At 39.0% G+C, this 22494-nt stretch overlaps 1 protein-coding gene across 3 annotated transcripts in view; it reads left to right on the top strand.

Moving 5' to 3' along the window:
• Positions 1-7619: 7619 nt before the first annotated feature.
• LOC113121612 (RNA-binding Raly-like protein) overlaps positions 7620-22494 on the top strand; it is a 39160-nt gene continuing 24285 nt past the window's right edge. For all 3 annotated transcript variants that reach the window (XM_026292266.1, XM_026292267.1, XM_026292268.1), the window contains exon 1: positions 7620-7806. In XM_026292266.1, the coding sequence (XP_026148051.1) occupies positions 7773-7806 (34 nt within the window). In that variant the 5' untranslated portion in view covers positions 7620-7772. The remainder of the gene's footprint in view (positions 7807-22494) is intronic.

Here is a 22494-nt window from a genome sequence, read left to right on the forward strand (position 1 = left end):
ATGTTCCTCAACTGCTGAGGGAAATATTTGTCTCCTAGCTGCCAAATGCTGCACTATGTTCATTTTCTAGTTACCGACTGGGTCTTTCTGCTGTTTACTCTTGAATAAGGAGTGTACTAGGGTTCTTAGAGCTTTTTTTTTTTGCTACTCCAGCCAAAACGGCTTGATGAGAGCAGTGAGAGTGAACCAAAACATATTATTACAGGCCAGAAAGCCAAGACAATTAGCTAAAAGACTATTACTATTGCATCTTTGGGACTGTTGCATGTATCCATTATGGACAATAGATGTCCCTGCTGCACTGTTAAATACAGGTTTTTCTAATTGCTGATTATTATAACAGGTTTATACCTTTTTTTAATTGTATGCCTCATCCATAAAAATACATTTTAAATGTGAAAGAAAAAAGTCCAACATGGCTTAAAGATCATTTTTATAATTAAAAAAAAAACAAAAAACCTTGGCCTGCAGTCCGGTGCCTGGCTGAGTAATCACATCCAGTCTATTGATTCTCTATTTTTGGTTGGGCCATTTTCACAAAATCCACTATAAGAGATTTCATCTTTTCTACGTTTGAAAGTGAAAACGTAAACTCGACCATTTGTCATTCGGCAGCATGTCAGAGCAGAAGAGTTTCACAGGAGAGCAACATTGATTGAATTCCTGTTACTTCCATATAGTTGGCTTTTACAGTTGTTTGTTTTCACTGCACAATTCATCTTAGGTCAGAAAAAGCATTTCTCAACCCACACAACAATAATGTATTATAAAGGAATGAATAACACAAAATCAACAGTAATCAACAGACCGCTTCTTTATCCTTGTCTCCTTAGCAACACAATCCCCTTAGCAAGTAAGATGAGACGTACCTTTTCACAAATACACCCAGAGGTTTTTGAGAGAATGGAATATTATTTCTATGCCAATATCAGCGTATGCACATGTGAAGTAAGATAAAAATCAGACAGAGTATTGCAGTGGAGAGTGGTTAGCTGCTGGATGCCACCTGCGAGTTGTCTGGATGCAGAAATTATCTGTAACTGCTTTGTGGTATGATCTCAAAATGCAGGAACAGAGTCACCTTGAATGTCACAGACAGTACTCAAGTGTAAGGCTTTGTCCTAGTTTAAACACAGAACTGGGAGAAAATCTTACAAAGCGTATGCAATGAATGGATTTGAGTTTGATTTTTCAAGAACAATGAACAGTTTTTAAGGAATAGAACAGGATGCCAAGTCATTTTGTATTTTTGCCCATCCTACATGTAGCAGCTTTTAAGTCAGTCAGCATGTTGTCCAGGCTGATGTAAAACAACATTTTGGATGGATATGACATATGTACAGACATTAATTGTGGAAAAGGGCCAATGCTAATGGCTTTATTGACTGACTGATTGACTGACTTCTGCTTTATTGACATTTTTGTCATCCCTATTCTGGTTGAATTATAATTGTCAGATTTTTGTGTTTAGTGTTAGGAAATATAAGGGTGCAAGCATGTTGCATCTAAAATGGTGAACAAAACAAACATTGTAAAGAGTCACTGACATTTGGCTTAAAGTAATGCTGTGCCTTAATATAGACTCATAGAGACATTAGCAAAGCTGTTAACTCTTTGTTGTGACATGCCTTTGTAGAGAATTCATTTAAAAGTTGAATACTCTTAATATTTTACTCATATTTTGAAGTTTTTACACATAAAAGTCATGTGGCTTCTCTGGCAAAGTGTTAAACAGTGCACAGCAGTGTTTTCACAATATCTTGTTATTTTAATATGTTTATATTCATATTCTATTAAATTCTAGCTCCTTTTATGTAAAAATCATGTGCGTGCATGCATTATTTACCATAGACAACACTTGTCTACAAGGAGAAAGCCTTGGAAATGAAAGTTATTAAGTCCCGAGTGTTAATTGGCTCCAAAATACAGCTTCAGGTCAAAATAGCATCAAAATAAATAATGAAAATCAGTAACTTACAGTTAGCTGATAATCTTCAGTATCAAAGTTTTTATAAGATTTATAAAGTTTCATGTGGTACCATTTTCATTGTTCTATCGTACTTTGTCGTTACGCGGCATCATAATCATTAGACACCCCCCTCCCTTGTAGGCACCTATACTCGCCTGTGTATAGATAATTAGAAATCTTTATCGTGAAATATCATGAAAACTTCAGCCAACCAGCACCTTTATCACCTGTTTTCTAATTCATCTAATCGAAATATGTAAGAATTAGCACATTTTATCTCAGAGGTTGATAATTTCCCAAAATTTGTAGATAATTTGCTCTGAGAGGTTTGACATAGATCTTGCAAACATTGATTTTGCCCATTATATATAAAATTAATAGGAATGTGTCACATTTAGCAAATTCAAACAGAGCTATTTATTTAAGTAGTTTAAAAAGAATAAGTGTTTACTTTCATGTTCCTTATTGTACAGGTTATACCATATAAGCATTACGTAATCATTATGTACTGAACATACATCTGAACAGCATCACAAATCATTGTGGATGTTGTGATTTTCTCACTTCTTTTTGGGAGAAAACAAGTTGGGGAGTGCAAGAAACAAGGGATAGCTAGTGTTTGTACACAAACTACAACTGATATAAATTATACCAAAGACTATAAAGTCCCAAAAATGGTGATTAGAAAATTTGATGAATTAAACTGAACTTGCTATTGTGTCTGAGGATTTCAGGTCAGTTGGGATGGAGAAGGAGGAGGAGGCAGCGTGTTGGTCAGTGTCTTGCCTGGGGTCAGGTGGGGCTCTTGATTCTCCTCAGAAGAGAAGTATTGGTGTCTCTCTTCAGAAGAATCTCTGAACACATGGAGAGGACTGATTGCAGTAGCCCCTTACTAATCTGAAAATAAAAGCTATTTAATTGGACCCAGGTTTATTGCCTGTTGGTATGTTTGCTAATAACAGTAGCTGACAGTAAATAGAAGTTGTTGCAGTTCCACCAAAACAGCATGTAACTAGTTGAAATACAATATTTAATGTTTAGTGCTAGTTTAATATTGGCTGTGGTAAAATAATTCACTTTTTAGGTTTTTTTCTGCAATTATAAAGTAGTAATAGTATCACACTATAAAAAATACTCCGCTACAAGTAAAGCCATCTATTTAAAAGCTTAAGTATTCATTGTGTAGCGAAATGGTCCCTGTGAGTGTTTTACTATCACACATGATGCTTTTGACTTACACATTTATATAGCATTAACATTATGTTGCATTTTGCTGCTTTAGACATTTAAGACTGAGCTCATTTAAACTACTTCATAGTGGTCTGTTCAGTCCACAGTAAAATATCATACTCTAAGGACATCATCATTGTAGCATTGCTGTCCTATGAGAACCACATATCTTTAAAAAGTGAGCTTTTCACAACCTCAGAAAGTAATCCTTGTTTACATTGTTCAGATAATCCAAGAGGGACATTTTAATGGTTTATTTATCTCAAGAAGTTGAACAGTTTTCTCAGCCCATAAAGGAACACTCATTCAAAGTCACAAACATTCAAATTCACCACTTTTGGAGATACATACGTTTTCACTGAACAGAAAGGGTGTGAAAAAAATGTAATTTGGAAAGTGAGAAGAATCTTAACTAAAGCTGTCAGTGAAAGGTAATTCATATTATAGAATATTGTTGTATAGTGTAGATGTATAAAGATGCAAAGTACAAGTACTTCTGATTTGTACTTTAATAACCTACTTGAGTAAATGCAGATGATGGATTATCATGACTATAAACTGGTGTGCCATGGAGCCTAGTTTGACCTTTGGTGTGCCTGCGGCCAAAAAAAATTATTTTTTGAGAACCACTGATTACTATGTACTGTGGCTAAGTCAAAAGTGAACTGACTTTGCAGTATGGTTTGTCTTAAATATAGGACATTGCAGTGGCCTAAACAGTGGCTGCAGCTTTTGCCAGATCAGAACATTCAGAAATAAAAATTTGTAAGTTTAGGGCTGAGATCCCGGAGGAGTAAGTAGAACTGTGTGATAGTGAGTGAAGCTACAGATATATTTTGCTCTATACATTGCATGTGTTTCATGATTTACGAAACATTGAAGTTGTTTAAACAGGAACCGATCCCATCTTGTGAATCCATATAATTATACAGTGTAAGACAGCCCAAATAAGTCAGTGAACATAAACTTTCTCCGAAATCCGATTACTGTCAAATTTGAGATGTAATAAAATATAAACAATGAACTGGGAGAGAAGAGTGACACTCAGAGCTCTGACTCTTCTTACTGTTTCAGAACTTAAGGCATTGACGTAGAATAAAACTCATTTGGATGCAGTAAAGAAAATAAACATTTTGGGGGTCCTCAAATTAAGTCTGTAGTATATATCGTAAATAATAAGAAGAATATTATATGTCAAACACAAAACTGGCAGGACTGAGAGAAAAAAGATGAAATTACTAATCTGTCTGCAGTCGAGCAACATGAAAAGCAGCAATGCACAGCTCAAATCATAGCTAGTCTACTCATATTTCAGAGCCATGTTTGGGGTCATAGAGTGTAACTTGCACAAACCACAGTCAGATAAAAGGATCCTGAGTCAGGCAGACTTGACTTATATATTCAACAAAACAAACCCTCTGCTCCTGCATTATCTCTGCTAGACTAACAAGGGAATATGCATTTTGCTCACAGGAGAGATGGCATGCCCCTTCGAATCGCCTAATAAAATGGGTCCTGCTCTCTCTCACGTTTACAAAAAGCTTTCTCTGAATAGTCTCTCCTCTTACATATGTAGCCACACTAACAGCAGAATTGAAGCTCCAGGGTGCGAGGAATTATTTAAAATACATTTTCAATAACGTGATGATTCTCTGCAACAGAAAAAGCTTATACTTGAGACACACTGGTTACTTCACAGCTGTCTCACTAAACTGCAGCAGCTCACATGTGATGCTATCCACGCAGACAGCGCCTTTAGCGAAGGGTTTTCACTGCTTTGCCTTACGTCTATGGAGCAGCTTCAGTCCTTGTACTATCATAAATTTGAGATTTAACACTCGCACTAGTATTTGGATTCGGGACCATAGACCATGAAATATACAACATATAAAATGATGGTAAAATTATTTACTGACATTTTGCTATTTGAGGAGATTGTTCCAATAAGGTTTGTTATCCTGCGCTGTAATTTAGTCCTTATTTCTCAGTTATTGGAATTCAGACCCCAGACATATTTGCTCACAGTCGAGGTTCAGAACTGTGCACAAAATACACTGATCAAATGTGAGACATGGCCCAGGGTGCTTGTTTGTTTCTGCATGGAATGACCCATGCAATTTTAAAGAAGAGTCAGACTCAGTAACAGAGAGCTCTGATTCTCAGTCGAGGAAAAAAAAGAGAGGAAGCTAAAGAATACGAAGGGGAAAAAAGGCTCATGAGAAGGAGAAAAAAAGCCAAAAAAGAAAGGAAACATCATTACTGTCAGTGGGGTATGTGAATCATCAGGTTCAGAATCAGAAAAGCTTTATTAATCCCTGGTAGGAAATTGTTTTGTCAGCGTGCTCCAATCCACATATATAAAGTATAGTAAAAAAGAAACTAACAGTAAATAAAAATCAAATCCTCATCTTCTAAATATAAAATACACCTTGCCCACCCTATTGAAATAGATATATTTACAGTAAACAGATTGAACAGTGGAGACTGGGCAAAACAGATTGAACAGACTGGAATTACATAGTGTCAGACAGATGGATTGTCATGTTTATGTCCCAATCAGTCACTTAAGAAATAGAATAAGTTGGATTTTTAGATGTATATCTAAGGATGTGATGTTGAATTACAGACGAGAGGGATAACACTGTCAGATGTTGCTAATATTGAGATGCAACAGAGACAGAATATAATGGTCGTAGTAGATTTTCATTTGCAAGTCAATAATAGGGGCATCTCTAAAGCAGCAGACTGTAGGGTCAATATCCTTGATGAAAACACAGTAGTAAAAGTTGGCACACACACAAGGACAGCAGGGATGAACATTTACTTGTGGTTAATCTGTTTTCTTGGCCACTGAGAGACTGGGAACCTGACTGAGATACAACCAAGAAATTAGGAAATTCCTTTGAAGTGTCATTATATCTGGCTTTAACAAAAAAACAGATTAGGAGTTTGGCCGATACAGTAATATCCCGTTTTTATGATGAATATTTCTCCATTTGCGTCTCTTGTCCACTACTCACAATGAGAGAAGTCACTTTTCTTTTGTGGGTTAATACTGAAACCTGTTAAATATAGTCTTTGCAGCAAGGACAGGTAACATTATATAGGTTAAGTCAGAAAAATTGCATTAATGCATCAAAGAAACTTTCAGAAAATCACCAAATCCAAACTGAGTAGCATTTTCTTTGTTAAAAATATATAACTCTAACCTGGAAGTGACTAATATTTGTAATATCAGGAAGACTTTCCTCAGCTGATTAATCTTTTTAATAGTGATTTTTAAAGAAGTGTATCATAATAATTACATGTGATGGCACATAACCATGAACCCAGTTCATCACAGATGAAGAGGACAAAGCTTGCTGACATTACAGACTGTGGATGCCGACGAAGCAATTCAGTGACCATAAGGGAGATAAGGGAGGATAAGGAGCTTCTGCCCAAAACAACCAAAAAAACCAAAACTGCCTAAAACCAGCCCGCCAGCTAACAAACCAACTGCCTCATTCAGGTATTTGTTGTTGTTCTTGTTCAGCCCTGTGATGGACTGGTGACCTGTCCAGGGTGTACCCCTGCCTTTCACCCAGAGAGAGCTGGGATAGGCTCCAGCAGATCCCTGTGACCCTAGTTAGTAATAAGCGGGTGTAGATAATGGATGGATGGATGTTGTTCATAATGGATTATTTCTTTCAAAGAATGTTAAAGCTGTAGTAACATTTTTTTCCCCAAATAAAACAAATGCATTATCATGAATCACTGATTTCCAATTTGAATAATGATTAAGTAATGTATACACAATGTAAGTTGTGTAGTAAGGAGCATGCACATGAAGATAAAGGAACAAGCAAATTTCTGGTCTCAGCCTTTGCTAAAAAAGAAGTTGGATGGATAAATATATGGCCAATCATTACACTCAAATAAACATTTAAAAATCAAAACAGTTTTCTCTTAATGAAATAACTTATCTGTGAATTTTGTGATAGACTCAAACATCCACTAATGTGAATGACACTTAATGTTTATTACTGCTAGTTATAACTGGATAAACTACTGTGAATAGCATCATTACAAGCTATTTCATACAATGTATAAGTTAAAACCTTTTAACAAGAATATAGCAGTAGATGATTAACATGTGCATGACTTAACTATTAATGAACTTTTATTTATTTAATGTTTATTACTGCAATCACTAATGTTAATTAAAGTAAGTAATTTCACTAAATTAATCAGGAGTACCTATGCCCAGACACAATTGCTTTGTAAAGTGTTTGTATTTCCTTTTTCTTTTTTTTTTTTCCATCATGTTTTATTTTATTTTTTTTAATTTTATTTTATAATTTTATTTTTACAGTGCATCCTGTCCACGCAGACTTCAGTGCAGTGTGGATAGGATGCACTGAAGCCCGGCCCCCCTCTTCCGTATCTGAGCATGGTATGGTCCTCGTTGAAGAAGTCTGAAATTCTCCGTGTGAAGGGCTGATTTATTTCTAGTCACAAAGTATCGCAGCTCGCTGAAGTCCCCGCGCGCAGAAAGAGCATCTGAAAGAGCGCAAAGCTGGACCCTTATATAATGACCATGTACAAAGGGAAGCGTCGCAATCGATGTAAGTTTACACACATCATTTGGGCTTTGGGCTTCACGATCCACCGAGTGCATTTTTTTTCTTTATGCTGATGTCGCTCTGTTTTTTTGTAGAAATACAAGTTGCAAAATAGCTATTGAGCCCGTGCTCATAGGTGCATGCCAAGATGAATCCGAGGCGCATTAAACCGGGGACAGGCTCTGTCTAAGTTGTTAGAATTTACATGAAATGTGGTTTAATGCAGACACTGTTCCGGGATGGCAAAAAGTTCAAGCTAAAACCATCACTCCTAATCCTTTTACCTTGTCTTTCTTAGAAGATTTTGTCCGGTGGTTAAATGAATGAGGAGTAATGGGAGGTGAAGTCAGCTGCTGGAGGCTGACTGATCAGCCTATTTTGCATCAAGCTATTAGTCTGAAAATCTGTTGTCTGTTGAAATGCATGAATGTTTCTGAATTTATACGTTTTTACTAATGTGTTGACCCATCTAGTCTATGAGGTAGCTATTAATAAATAGTAATTCATCCGTGAGGCATTAATATTTTTATTTTTGTGTAATTTTGGCTCGCACTCTGTTTTCATTTATTTCCTTGAAATGGTAAATTCCAGCCAACATGAGCCGAAGTGCAGTGAAACTTGTTCTACTGGTGCTTCCCACATAGACACCTCTTGTTAGGGTAATTATCCATGAGGTGTGAAAGGGAAACATTTGTGTTGATGCACAATATGAAGTAAATAAAAACTCATTTTGGACACTCATTAGTACGATATCAATATGGAAAGGGGTGGATGGTTTTTTCAGCTAGGCATGGGGGAATTAATTATCTATTTTGCTAATGGCTTTTCAGTGTTTTCTGAGATTTTTAGAAAATAAATGAAAACATGATTAATTGGTTCATCTAGTAGATTATTTGTTAATGAAAATTAGTGTTGCCCTATAACAAAATGTTATTATTAAGCAGCTGCTGTATCCAGTCTAATGCCTATAAGAGCTGCCACTGCATACTTGGATATTTAAACCATATGGACATTAGAGTCTGTGACTATGTGACAGAGCCATTATGCTTTTCCGTTATTAGTTTCGTTTGGATTAAAAACATAAGAAAACAATAGAACAATAACAGATCTCTTGGCAATGAAAGTGTACAAAATTACTGGCTTGCTAATTAGGCTAACCTGAAGTGCACATAATCAGGTTCGCCACAACCTCCCTCCTGTCTCCAGCACATATGTAGAGTGGTTCTGAAGTGCTCTGGAAAAACAATTTTTTTTCAGTAAAGGAAATGCAATACACCTGTCCAGGGTGTACTCCTGCCTTTCACCCATAGAGAGCTGGGATAGGGTCCAACAGATCCCTGTGACCCTAAATAGGAATAAGCGGGAATAGATAATGGATGGATGGATGCTCTGAATAAGCAAAGAAATGTTCAAGCTGCAGAAACATCTGGATATTCATGGACAAGGCATCTAAAGCACAGATGAATTTGTGTTAAGAGCTACAGTGGTGTAGCTTCTTAGCCAAAAAGTGAGGGAGCACTGGGAAGCAAACAATCTGTGCGTGGGCTTAAATTGGTCAAGATATTGAGCTCATTAAGAGGTTGCTCTGGACTTTGTCTGCCAACTATTAGTTTTTAGAGACAGAAGAGACTGCCAGTAACAATAAAATACAAACCGCTATTGTATGTAAGATATCGACCAGTTGATGTTGTGGTGTTTATTACAGGCTTGAGTGTTTTAAGAAAGGTATGGAATTTTAGCATTTATAATTACTTGAGATGCATTTGCAAGTAATAAGTCTTTAGGTGCAATTTATGGGGTTCATTGATAGAAGCAGCTTTAACTGCAAGGTTAGTTACAGCATGTCTCATGATGGCACTCTGGATTCATCAAACCTTTCTGCAGAAAACTGGAACGCCCAAACCTGCAGATGTAGAAGCCCATTCAGTCAAACACTGGAGGCGAGATGAGGCATCCCCTAAAGCAGTGAAAAACTGTAGGGCACATCTTGTTAGTAAGATTTGAAATTTCACTCCTCCAGTTGCTCTTTTGGCTTATTTTTTTAGTTCAGTTATAGGGTTAGGATTTTTTTGCAGCATGTTTGAACAATGGACGTGTTAGTAACACACAACTGTGAACAGGCTTGAGTCGCAACTTTTTGCGATGTGTGAATTTGAGACTAGTATTTATTTATTTTTTCATCGGCGGCTGTTATTCTGAAAATGCACTCTGTAACAGTGCTGCGTAAATCTGATACAAATCTAAAACTGTATAACTTTCTTGTGTTACTGATATTCATTTTTTGCTGCTCACTTAGTTCTTTATCAAGGGGTGAACTCTGAGCCTGTGAATATGTTTGTAGTGTTGTCTATTTCGAGGATTTTAATTAGGAAAGAATGAAAACAAAGAAAAGGAAAACCTCTCAGCTTCCTTGTTGTGAGTGTTTAAGTCAGTAAATATTTAACCTTTGGAGATCAAACTGGGTTCCAGCCATCTGCACCACAAGGGTTTGTTTTCTCTGCGTGCATGTGTGTATTTACTGTGTAATATTTAATTGTGCAAAGATTTTGAAGCTTGATCATACAAAAGCATCCTTTAGCTTTATTTTCCACATTTCTGGGTCTGAGCTCTTCTGGTATGAAGAGCTTTTTCTGTCATGAGTGAAGGCTGCAGTGCATGATAAACGAATGTGTTTCTCTGCGCTGCAGATGTTAGTTTGTGGTTGTATGTGTGTGCTGTGCTCCTGATGGTGGGAGGAGGGTTGGGGAATGAGGGGGGCACAAGAGGCAGGCTGTTACATCTTCTGTCAGATGTCCTCCATGTATTTCAAGCCATATGTCAAGGGCAGTTGTGTTTGTGTGAGTGTGAAGAGGATGTATGCGCGTGTTTCTGCCTTCCAGACTAGACTTCTTTTCCTTTTTCCCTGAAATTTCAGTTTTCATGTCCATGGGAAGGAATACAAATCACACGCAACACAATCCTTGGTGGAGCTGTTAGGGCCTTCTCTTGAATAAATCGGAAAAAAATTACAAAATATAATTTGTCCCAGATACTTTTGTTGCCACCTAAGATGCAGTTGCTGCAGTTTAAAAAATTCATCATCTATGCTCACACACTTTTTTTTTGACCTGGACAAGCAACTGCATCACACTCCGCTGTATCATGGAAATGTGATTTCTTTGGCCAGAATGGACCTAATGAGAATCGTCTATAGATGATGAAATAACGTGACAGAGTTGTCGCAAGATGCCCCCCCCCCCCCCCCAGAGTCCTTGTCTCTCCCACCAGCAGTTCCACTCATGTTTAGTGAAGTAAAGGCTATCTGGACTGGTGCCAGGAGAAGGGACAATCACTCTGACAAAAAGGCGAGCATTCAGTGACACACACACACACACACACACACTCACACACACTGATATCTACACACATAAGAGAGCGGATTCACAGAGAGAACTCTTAACAAAATTAAATAACATCTTATTATCCTTATTAATGCGTGCAATAGGCTTTTAAGGGGAAAGAGCTGCAAAATGGCAGCTACCTTCTTGTTCTTATTGTGAGCAGAATATTTAGAGCAACAGGCTTTGGTGAATGGTGTGTATTAATATTAGATCTAATGTGTGCAATCAACAGATATGAGTGTAGCTGTGTACCGGTCTGAAAAACTGTGAAATTAATGTCTGTCATGTGTCACGACAGGACCACTGAAATAATAGAACATTTCACACGTTCTCTCTTCTTATCATGCTTCTGTTTCTCATGCACACACTTACACACCTATTTGTAACATGGGATTTTAAAGGCAAAATACAAAATTACACCAATTTTTCATGCAGACGGATCAGTAATATGCCTGTCAAAAAATTCCCAATCAGTCATTCTCTTTATTTTTCTAGCTTAAATGAAATATATATGCCTAAGTGGGAATTTAGCGTTATTTCAAAGATTTCTGATGGTTCAATGCTAAAGAGCCAAAAATGGGCTATTTATAGGTGGTAATACTGCAATCTGATTTTCATCAGTTTCCATATTGTTCAGAAGAAACCCTAAATGTTTATGTGTTTTCAGCTCACTGTTTGGTGTTTGTTTTCATGCCTCATTCCCCATCACAAAGCTCCCTTGCTGTGACATGTTCATCCATCCAGCTGCTCAAATTGTCTTCCTTTTTGAAGCACATTATCATTATTGACTTACCTGAGACAACTCCCTGGGCTTTACAGGCCACACAGAGGGATGCGATCTCAAACTGATGCCTTGCCTTTATCTGTTATACCGTTGCCTGGTTCAATGAGCTCTGGTACTTACATACAGTAAAATGGTTAAGTCAACTTTGGTCTGCATTTAAATGTAGAAGCTGACATTTAGGAAGAGGATGGATGTGGAAAATTGGTCCATGTAAGTGACCAGAGAACTGGCAGTTTTTAAATTAAGTAACTTTGTGAGCAAAAGCCTCTAAAATGGTGACATTTCCTGATGTTCTAAGTTTTAGATATTAAACTAAATATCTTTTAGGATGGGCAGCATGGTGGTTAGCACATTTGCCCCACAACAAGAAGGTCGTGGGTTCGCAACCCGGCCTTTCTCCCTGTGCTTGTGTGGGTTTTTATCCAGGTACTCTGGTTTCCTCCCACAGTCCAAAAACATGTATGTCAGGTTGATTGGTGACTCTAAATTGCCCATAGGAGTGAGTGTGAGTGTGTGAGGTTGTTTGTCTCTATGTGGCCCTGTAATGGACTGGTGACCTGTCCACCCGAAAGAGAGCTGGGATAGGCTCCAGCAGATCCCCATGACCCTGGTTAAGGAATAAGCGGGTATAGATAATGGATGCATGGAAGTCCCGGATGAGGTCCTGGTCCAGGATGTTTGAATCCGCGACCCAGCCGCATTCCTCTGGTGCGTAACCCTCCCAGTCCACCAGATACTGCAGCCCACAACCCCCGCCTGTGAACGTCCAGCAGATGGTGGACCGTATAGGCCGAGGCATAGCTGACTTCTGGAGACTGGTTTCAGGTGGGAGACATGGAACACCAGGTGGATTCTCATGGTCGAGGGCAAGGATAAGCGGACCGCCACGGGGTTGACCAGCTGAGTGATCTTGAACGGGCCGATGAAATGTGGTGACAGCTTCTTTGCGTTAGATCACAGAAGAATGTTTCTGGTAGATAACCAGACTGACTGTCTCACTAGATACTCCGGTGCAGGGGTCCGACAACGGTCCGCCAGGGGTGTTTTTTTTGTGCCGTGGTACGGCGGAGGGCCGTCTGCAGCACCAGAGAACGAACGAAGGGCACAGCAATTTCCAGCTCTTGAGAAGGGGAGAGAAGAGGAAGGTAGCCAATCGAGGCCTCGAAAGCGGTCATCCCAGTGGTGGAGCACAGCTGGGCATTGTGGACGTAACATACAACTGTCGACCCAGGGGAGGGTGGAACTCCAGCAGGAGAGATTGGTGGCAGTTAGGCACTGGAGAACGGCTTCCAGCTCCTGGTTTGCTCTCTCGCACTGTCCATTGGACTGAGGATGGAAGCTGGAGGACAGGCTGATCGTTACTCCCAGTGCCTTACAAAATGCCCGCCAGATGCTCAATGTAAATTGTGTCCCATGGTCTGAGACCACATCTTGGGGGATTCCATGGAGCTGAAAGACGTGCCCCATGAGGAGTCTGGCCATCTCTAATGCTGTAGGAAGTTTTGGGAGAGGAACAAAGTTCACAGCCTTCGAAAAACAGTCGACTATAGTGAGGATTGTTGTTACCTTTCGAGGGAGGCAGGCCGGTGACAGAGTCCAAGGCAATGTGGGACCAGGGCCGTGATGGAATCAGCAGGGGGTGAAGGAGTCCAGCCGTTGGCCGATGGGAAGCCTTGCCCTGGGCACAGACCGTGCATGTTGAGACGAACTCCCTAATGTCTGCATCCAACGCAGGCCACCATAAGCGTTGTCTGACGATGTTCTGCGCCCTTGTGACTCCAGGATGACAGGTGACCTTGGAGGATTGGGCCCACTGCAGCACCTGTGTACAAACAGACCTCAGGACAAATAGACAATGTGGAGCCTCGCGCCCCCCTCACCCAACCCTGGAAGGCCCCCTCAGAGCCTGGAAAACTGCCAGGGCATTGGTAAGGCCGAAAGGCATAACGAGGTACTCAAAGTGCCCGAGAGGTATCTTAAAAGCAGTCTTCCATTCATTGCCCTCCCTTATCCAAACCAGATGATACGCGTTGCAGAGGTCTAATTTGGTAAAGACCACTGCCACCTGCAAAGCCTCAAACGCCGAGGAGAGCAAAGGCAGAGGGTAGCGGTTCTTTACGTGATCTCGTTAATGCTGCAGTAATTGATGCAGGGCCACAACGTCTTGTCCTTCTTTTGGACAAAAAAGATTGCGGATCGAGACTGGGGAGGACAATGGATGGATTAGGCCTGATGCTAGAGACTCTTTTATGTCCATCAACTCTCTCTCGGGGCGGGACAGACTGTACAGTCTGCTGGTTGGCAATGTGGCCCCTGGGAGAAAGTCGATGGCATGGGCGGTATGGGCAGTGGGAGGGAAGAGATAATGCCCTGTCTTTACTGAAAACCTCCACGAGGTCGTGGTAACACTGGTACGGTAAGGCAAAGTCTGGTGGCTATTTGGGTGGCATGCTAGTTACTTATAAAAACAAGTAATCACTCTGATAAGTTTAGCCAAGGTTAGTTACTACCGTGTTGGTAGACTGACGAACTGGCGATGTGACTGAGGAAGACCGGGGTTTTTACTGGCAGGTAAGTGGTTACTGGAGGGCGTGCCTGCTTGCCCCGCGCACCTGTGGATAGTTAGACAAACTAGAACGACAAGACATGGAAGGAGAAAGGAAAAGGGGACACGAAAGGAACAGGGAAATGAGGCGCAGTACAACTCTACTAAATTACAATATTAATGCAGCAAAACAAAACAGTAACAGTTTTAACTATTTCAAGAGTCAAACTCACTGCATTTGGCAATAGTGTGAGTAGGTTCCTTTATAATAAAGATACAGCCTGATGACAGTGCTAGAACCACTAGGATGGAAACCCCTGCCTTTCACCCAAAGAGAGCTGGGATAGGCTCCAGCAGATCCCTGTGACCCTAAATAGGAATACATGGATATAGATAATGGATGGATGAATCAGTAATGAAAATATTACGAGGAATGGAGTTTGTATCTGATACAGGGTGAAGCCAGTTGCATATTATCTGCAGATTTATTGAATCATTGTGAAATATTTGAGTATTATTAGCAGGTCTGGGCGATATGGAAAAACGATTATGATTTTCATATCAATCTATCGGTATGTATCACAATATATACCAAAGCACTATTTCAGTATTTCAGTATTATTTCAAATAAATAAAAAGTTATATATAATAAACTGAAATCTTTATTCTGAAAAGTCAAAAGCCTTAAGTTACAGGAGAACACACATTTGGTCAACTCCAAATAAATTAAACAAAATCTTATTTCTTATATCTTGAATCTACTACTAAAATATTAAATCTTTCATGTTTACACAAGCTCAGAAACTAAATTCTTTGGTCACTTCCAAATGAATAAACCATGTCTGTTGTGCAACACGTTTTGCTCTTGTTTTAAGGGACCACGAACACTTGCTTGGGTCTGGGACTAAAGTCTTGCATTTTATGTGCTCTGGAGGAAGGCACTGCTTTAGTGGGCAAAGAAGGTTAGTGGTATTAGCTGTTTTTAGTGGAATAGTCATATATTCTTCACAAATATGGTGCTGGTTCAAGAAAGCGTATGGGAGATCAACAGAAGGCAATGATCTGATAGGAACATAAACCGATGTAGTGTGGGGTAAAGCCATGTAGTGATCAGTAGCACCTAAAATAATTTCTAAAACTTGAAGGCAATTTAGTTTTGATGAGGATCCAAGTTGTATTCTTTGAACCAATTTGAAATGTTTGATCAGATTCTTAAGTATGCCTGTGAAAAGCGAATTAAAAGTAATCTAATTTACTTTTAACAGAGGTATGCACAGACCGGCCTTGATAATGTTCCTCCAGTGCCATTTCCAGTGAGTGCTTATTTTTTTTCTGTTATAGTTAACCCCTAGGTTCTTAGCTGTAAATGTAATATTTCAACATGCACTAAAAAATTCTATTTTTGCTCCTTTGGTACATTTCCCAATGATCAGAATCTCTGTTTTGTCGTTACTTAACTAGAGAATCATTTGATCCATCTGACATATAGTTGATAAGATTGTTGCGATTTAGATGAAGTTGTAGGTAAATGTGCTCGTCATGCTCTTCATGTATCAGAACTGTGCAGTATCTACAATGGGATGAAAGAAGAAAAAGCCTTCAAAAGATTGAGGCAAAAATAACAATTAATGTGTATAGGTGTTTTTCTGACTTTAAACTCTGACAACCATAAGTGATAGTGATAGATATTTGTGGTTCATGGGGAAAAAAAATAATATTTAAGAAGCAAGATAATAATAACATAGATTACTGGCCAGCCCTGTGATGGACTGGTGACCTGTCCAGATCCCACTATTGAATCTTGGGAAGCACCACATGACACATTTAATATAGGCAAAACCAAGTATTTGTGACGTGTGAGGTACAACCTAAGGGGCTGTTCAGATATGGTGTCTTTTGTTTGCTCAAATTCATTATTATAAATGGAGACGTGCAAAATGCACGCACACAATGGAGAATGGCACCGTTATAATACTCAGCACGTCTGTTTTTACATGCACAGCTACACAACATTTCAGGATGCAGCAAGTGCGCCACAGGTCATGTGACAACCAACCAATCAGCTTCAACCTTTACATAACAACATCTGGTTCACTTATTTCTTCATGCTTGAAGGATGGATGAACTCAAACACATCAATCTCATTTTTACTTAGATTTTTCCATTTGGCCCTCAATGGGGGTTGTGCTGCAGCTGCCAAAGTCATGGAAGCTAAAGTATAAACAACCATACATCCATCTATTAGCTATACTTCTTATCCTCTGGAGGGCTGAAATTAATCCCAGCTGGCATTGGGCAAGAGGTACAAAAGGTGGGGTACAGCCTGTACAGAACACCATTATTTCACAGGGCTAAGTAAAAACAACACAGTAAAACTATTAATTTAATTTGATCAACCAGTGAATATCAATTAAATAAATTGCTTATGCATTGAGTTGCAATTAATAAAATTCGAAGGGAATCTCATTGTTGCCTCACGGCTTACTGCTTACTAACACTGACAACAGCCTCAGGCAGTGAACTTGCCTGTTTCAAGTTATCAAACATGCCACAAATCCCAACATTCAGATGGTAGCCACTAAACAGCAGCAAAGTTAACATGTTTCTGTCTTTGGTTTTTGATGGCAGTGTCAATGAGAGGCAAAAGAACCTGAGAATATAAATGAAAGAGTCAATAAAGGATTCATTGGCTGCAGACCTTAACAAATCCCAAATGGAATACTATTATTCTACTACTATATGTATCGTTTCACACTGTGAGTATGATCCTACACTAAAGTAGTTAATTAAATTAAATGATCCACACATTGATTTTTGAAATTTTGCACTAACTTGATGCCAAGGGTAATGATATCTACTACAATTCTGAAATCAAATAGAGAAATGCAGAGACCCACATCACATCACCTCACCTTGAACTTTATGTTTCTCCTGAATTACCCTGTTTCATGTTTGATCTTCAGATCTTCCTAGAACAGCACCTTTGATATGCAGATACTCCCCCCTGTCTCCTTACTCCTCTTTTTCTATGTAATTAAACAACAGTAGACCAGACTGTTAGCCTGCTGTGACTCTGATGTTGTTGAGAGATGTCAGTAAACAAGTTGTTTTTGTGCTGATGATTAAAAAAAAAACAACATTGATAGTGATAAAAATGATTTCGGTTGTTAGGGACCACCACAGTGCCTTGTGACCTTGATTCACAGCTCTGCAGACACACAAAAGAAGGAAAGGAAGAAAGTAAGAACAAGGCTACTATCTAAAAGTGAAGTCAATGAAATGTGAGAACTGATTCAGAGCAGGAAGGTTTTTGTGAAAATGACAACTTCTCTGTGCACTGTAAGGATCCACTGTGAATGATATATTTAATAGTAATTCACCCTGAGATTTTGTGGAAATCCCCCAATTCAGTTTTCACTCCATACCTGCAATATGGCCTTTATCAGTCCTTGGAAATATATCGGAGGAGCAAAGATGAAAGATGTATCTGGAGTGTTATGATCCCCACACCAACCAGAGACTCGCCAGCAGGCCATGATATATGGTGGTAGGTATTAGATGGAGCTATTCCTTCATTTCAGACTTCCTGCATTTCTTACAGGCTGGACTAACTTCACACACACAGGAGTTCATGTCAGAAGCAGCCAAACTAAAGGCAGTGTAGCAATGAATTTCCCACATACTTAACTGTCCTTTCTGCACATCCATCACCTGCATGATTCAGCACCTTCACTCAGTTCTTGTGTCTTTGCTTATATTTCTTCCACTGAGAAACAATTTGCATGATTTTTGATGATGTGACTTTGTTCAATTAATTAGGGAGATTGTTACCAGAGTTTCTGGTTCCACAAAAAGATGATCAGCAGCACCCTGGGCATCTTCACTTTTTCTGGCTTTGCCATTAATTTTTTATCTCATCAAGGTTTGCAAGAAGAGGAGAATGGAATAAAAGAATGTGCAGTGAGAAAAAGCGACAAGTGTATGGTAGCTTTGGTTTATTGGGAATTTTCTCTGTTTTGGAAACATATCTCTCTTTCCTTGAAAGTCCTCTCTCACAATTCTACAGAGGAGCTTATTGCAGTTACTTGCCTGGTTTCTGTGCTGCACGTCCACAATATGACTCAAAGGTAGGGACCAAAGCCTTTTAAGTAATCAGAAGGAGAGAACAGCTTGGTACCTTGATGTTCTCAGGGGGTCTATGTTATCAAAATTAAACAATGTCAGTCAGATATCATAGGCTTGATCCCAGGAATATTGCGCTTTAAGGCAAATTTCTTTTTGTGATAGTGTTTCCTAACATAAACACACATGGGACTTCTTGATAAAGTAATAATATTACACAATGGGTTTATGACATGGCTACGAGTTCTGTGTACACTAATTATTTCAACATTTTTTCTCAGAAATCATGTTTTTCCTTTAGTTTGACAAGGCTTGGCTGCTGTCACTACGGTGGATTTATGGACACTAACATGAATTAATTCAAAACCAGAATCTTGTTTTGAGTTAATTTAAGCTTCAGATTGCACTAGAATAGTTCACTACTATTGCAGAAGGGCTTTCGGCCTTTGGTTCACATTTTGGGCCAGATTGAAATATCTCAACAACTATTGTATCGATTGCAATGAAATTTTATACACTCATGATGACTAGAGTGTGATTAATAATAACTTTGGGGATCTACCCATTGATGCACCTTCCAAAAAGTCAGTGGGAACGTTAATGTCCCTTCAACACAAAAATGTGCTTAGGTGCATCAGAGGTTTAATCTACCACTAACCTCAAGTCAAAATTTTCAAATACCCAGTGAAATATCTGAAAACATACTAGATGGGTTGATAAGAAACGTTGTACAGACGTTCATGGTTCCCTGAGGTTATATTGTAAAGACAGATAAGTCCCTACATTATTTTTTTTTCTTAGCAGCACCATATGGTGAAATGTTGCAACAGCTGTTGATCCAAGCATATTACTATTATCTTCTGTCTTATCATTCTGTGTATTTTCTCACAGGCTTAACCTGTGACTTTTTATCCAAGAATAAAATATCCCTTGAACTGATGATGCACCCGGGCGACATTAATGCCCGTCAATGGCTCAGAAGACCTCTTGTCTTTGTAGGAAATGAATAACACCTTTACCTTCAGAAACCTGAATGCCTGAAATACTCCAGTCCTCCAACTGTCCTTGAAACTGTTTTATTTAAAAAGTTCTTATGGGTAAAAGCATCAGGTGTTACGCCTAAAACAGTGTGTTATTATCAAAACATTCTTTTAAAACTCATCCACTTTCACAGATAGTAAATACCATGTTTGTAAGAAGCCATGCTCCCTTAATGAAAATACTGCGGTGATACCCGTTTATTTTCTGTTGGATTGAGCGCCCAGGTATAAAGGTGAAAACTGGCTCATAATTGTTGTTCCACAATTATAGCTTACATGCTGCAGCGCAGCAGGCATCCAAGCAGCTCATTTGGAGCAGCAGAAACCTTCAAAATCAGCTGTACCTTACTTAATGAGGAAATTTGACATAAAAATAGTAGTTTGATGTGCAAATTGATGCTTTTAGTGTCTTTGTGACCCAATAGTTGGTGTAATTTAAATAGAGGGCATGAGTCACTTGTGGGTTTTGATTTGTGCTTCAGATAGAAATGGTATTAAGACTCTTTTAAAGGGCAGTGTTTTTCAGTGTTTGTTTATCTTGATTATGACTTACTACATTGATGGACATTGTTTGCCATATGTTTAGACAATAGTCTTCACAACAGCTTTTTAAAGAAAACCTAGTGAAAATGGACTATTGCAAGCTGAGTGATTGAATTACTGTATCATTATTTCAATCAGACCTGGCGCCAGGATTAATTAGGAGTGGGCCATAATAAGTCAATACCTACCAGTATACAGATGTTGCCTAAGGCCTTACAGAATAAATCTAATAAAAAGAAAAAAATAACCCTTATTGCTAGGTAATATTTATTTGCGAATTTCAAACAATACAAATTTCTAATGTTATGGGCCGCCTTGGGCTAAGAGTTTATAATCATAATTTTAATGTGGGGAAATAATGTTTGTTTATGCAGTCTGAATTTTTTATTTCATATTAGAGACATTAATTACCAGTTTTACAGTTGTACATAGTGTACACACAGCATCCAAGTTACTAAATTAAAGAATAATATTTTTGAAAGCTTTGATATATCTGACATTGTGCTAAAATGTATAATGGAAATGCCATCAAAGTCTGTTGTTAAAGGTAATTCAAAATTGAAACTGAACGATATATTGAACAAGCGCAATATTTTCCACAACCCAACTATGCAGTAAAACAACCTACACTCAAAGTTATCATACTTTGTTTAAGAGGGGGGGTGCATAGATCATCTGCTTCCAGGTCCAGGTCTGATTCCAGGAGAGTTTTGGCTGATGATAACAACATCAGTACAGAAGAAATAGATTTTCAGGAATCTGCTCTTCTGTTCATCTTCCAACACAGTGCCCACAGTAATACAAAGATGTTCTTTGGCTGGCTAAGACACAATCTATCCATCTCTCCCTCATGCTGACCTTGTTGAGACCCCTGCTGCCTCCGCCTGTTAGCTCTCTTCTGAAGCCTCGGGCTATTAGCTGGTTTCCCTTCTCTGTTTGAGACAGGAATAGAAAAGGCCATCTCTTCCAGGAAGGCACAGGAAGATTAGTCTGATTTGCTGGGGTTATAGCAGGACGAGCAGGTTTTGTACCTGTGCTAGTAGTTGATTCATATTCCTTCCAAGAATACAATGGTCTTCCTGTTTCCATCATCCTCATAAGGCTCAACCTCACCTTATGTTCTTGGCTCCTGTTGATTTTCACAAGAGCACTTTCTCATCCCAGATATTCTCCTGCAGTACCTTGCCATATGGCTCAGTTTACAGCCTTGATTTATTCAGAGGTTCGACTTCTGTTGCTCTGCTGTTATTCATCCCTCGCTAATGAAAGGAGGGAAGAAATAAGACTTGCAAAGCTTTTGCTGGTGGCACAGGTGTCAAATAGAAAAGGCCCCACAGGTGATGCTCAGCCCCAAAATGGCTCATAATTAGCTTCCTCGGTGTGCACAGATACAGGAAGAAATATGGGATGTGTGAGAGTGATGGATGGTGAGATGCTGTTAGATATTGTCTTGTGTGAGCGCATGTGGGAGAGAAGGGGAAGGTGGTCGAGGGAGTGCAAGGGAGAGGGATGGTGACAGAGAACGAGATGCTGAGGGATAGGGTGAAGCCGAGGGCAGAACAGGATGCATGAGCAAGAGGGAGACAGAGATGTAAGGCAACAAATGAGACCAATAAAACACACGGGCAGCTTCCTTGGGGGAGTCACGGATCCTTGTTTTCTTGACAGAAGAACACAGGTCTATCTTTAATGATTACTTATGCTCTGTGTGTCTTTCCACTGCAATTTACTTCCGAGATATTTTCTTCTCCAAATTCCTCAGCCTGTAACAATATAAATATAAATATTTATTCACCCCCTTGTGATGTTTGTTGTAGTATCTGTGGACAGATTGACACCATTTTCCCCTGAGAAACAGAAAATGAGTCAGGCTCAAACATCTATAAATTGTCTCAGGACTGTAAAAATTCAAATTGCATTCTCTGTGAATTCACACCTGCAAGGTCGAACCCTCTTTTAATTCGCTGCTTAGAGCAGTGCAACAGAACTTTAAACCCCTTTGTAACAGCACAAAGAGATCACTGACCCAGTGTACGTTTCATTCATACTAAGCACAGTCCATAGTCCTGCTAAAAGCGTCATCAAACATGATCATTATAAGCTGTTATTAGTCCCTGTTAGGCCCTTTTTATATAAATGGAAGTGAAGGTAGTATGAAAACATACTAATTTGCTAAACATTTTCCTCCACATCCTTGTTCTTTGTAACTAGATAATTGACTAATCCAAATTGGATTGTTGACTTTTTCGGTTCGTTGGTGGTTGCTTAAAATCTTAA

The sequence above is a fragment of the Mastacembelus armatus genome, chromosome 20, assembly GCF_900324485.2.
Source record: "Mastacembelus armatus chromosome 20, fMasArm1.2, whole genome shotgun sequence".
Taxonomy (NCBI): domain Eukaryota; kingdom Metazoa; phylum Chordata; class Actinopteri; order Synbranchiformes; family Mastacembelidae; genus Mastacembelus; species Mastacembelus armatus.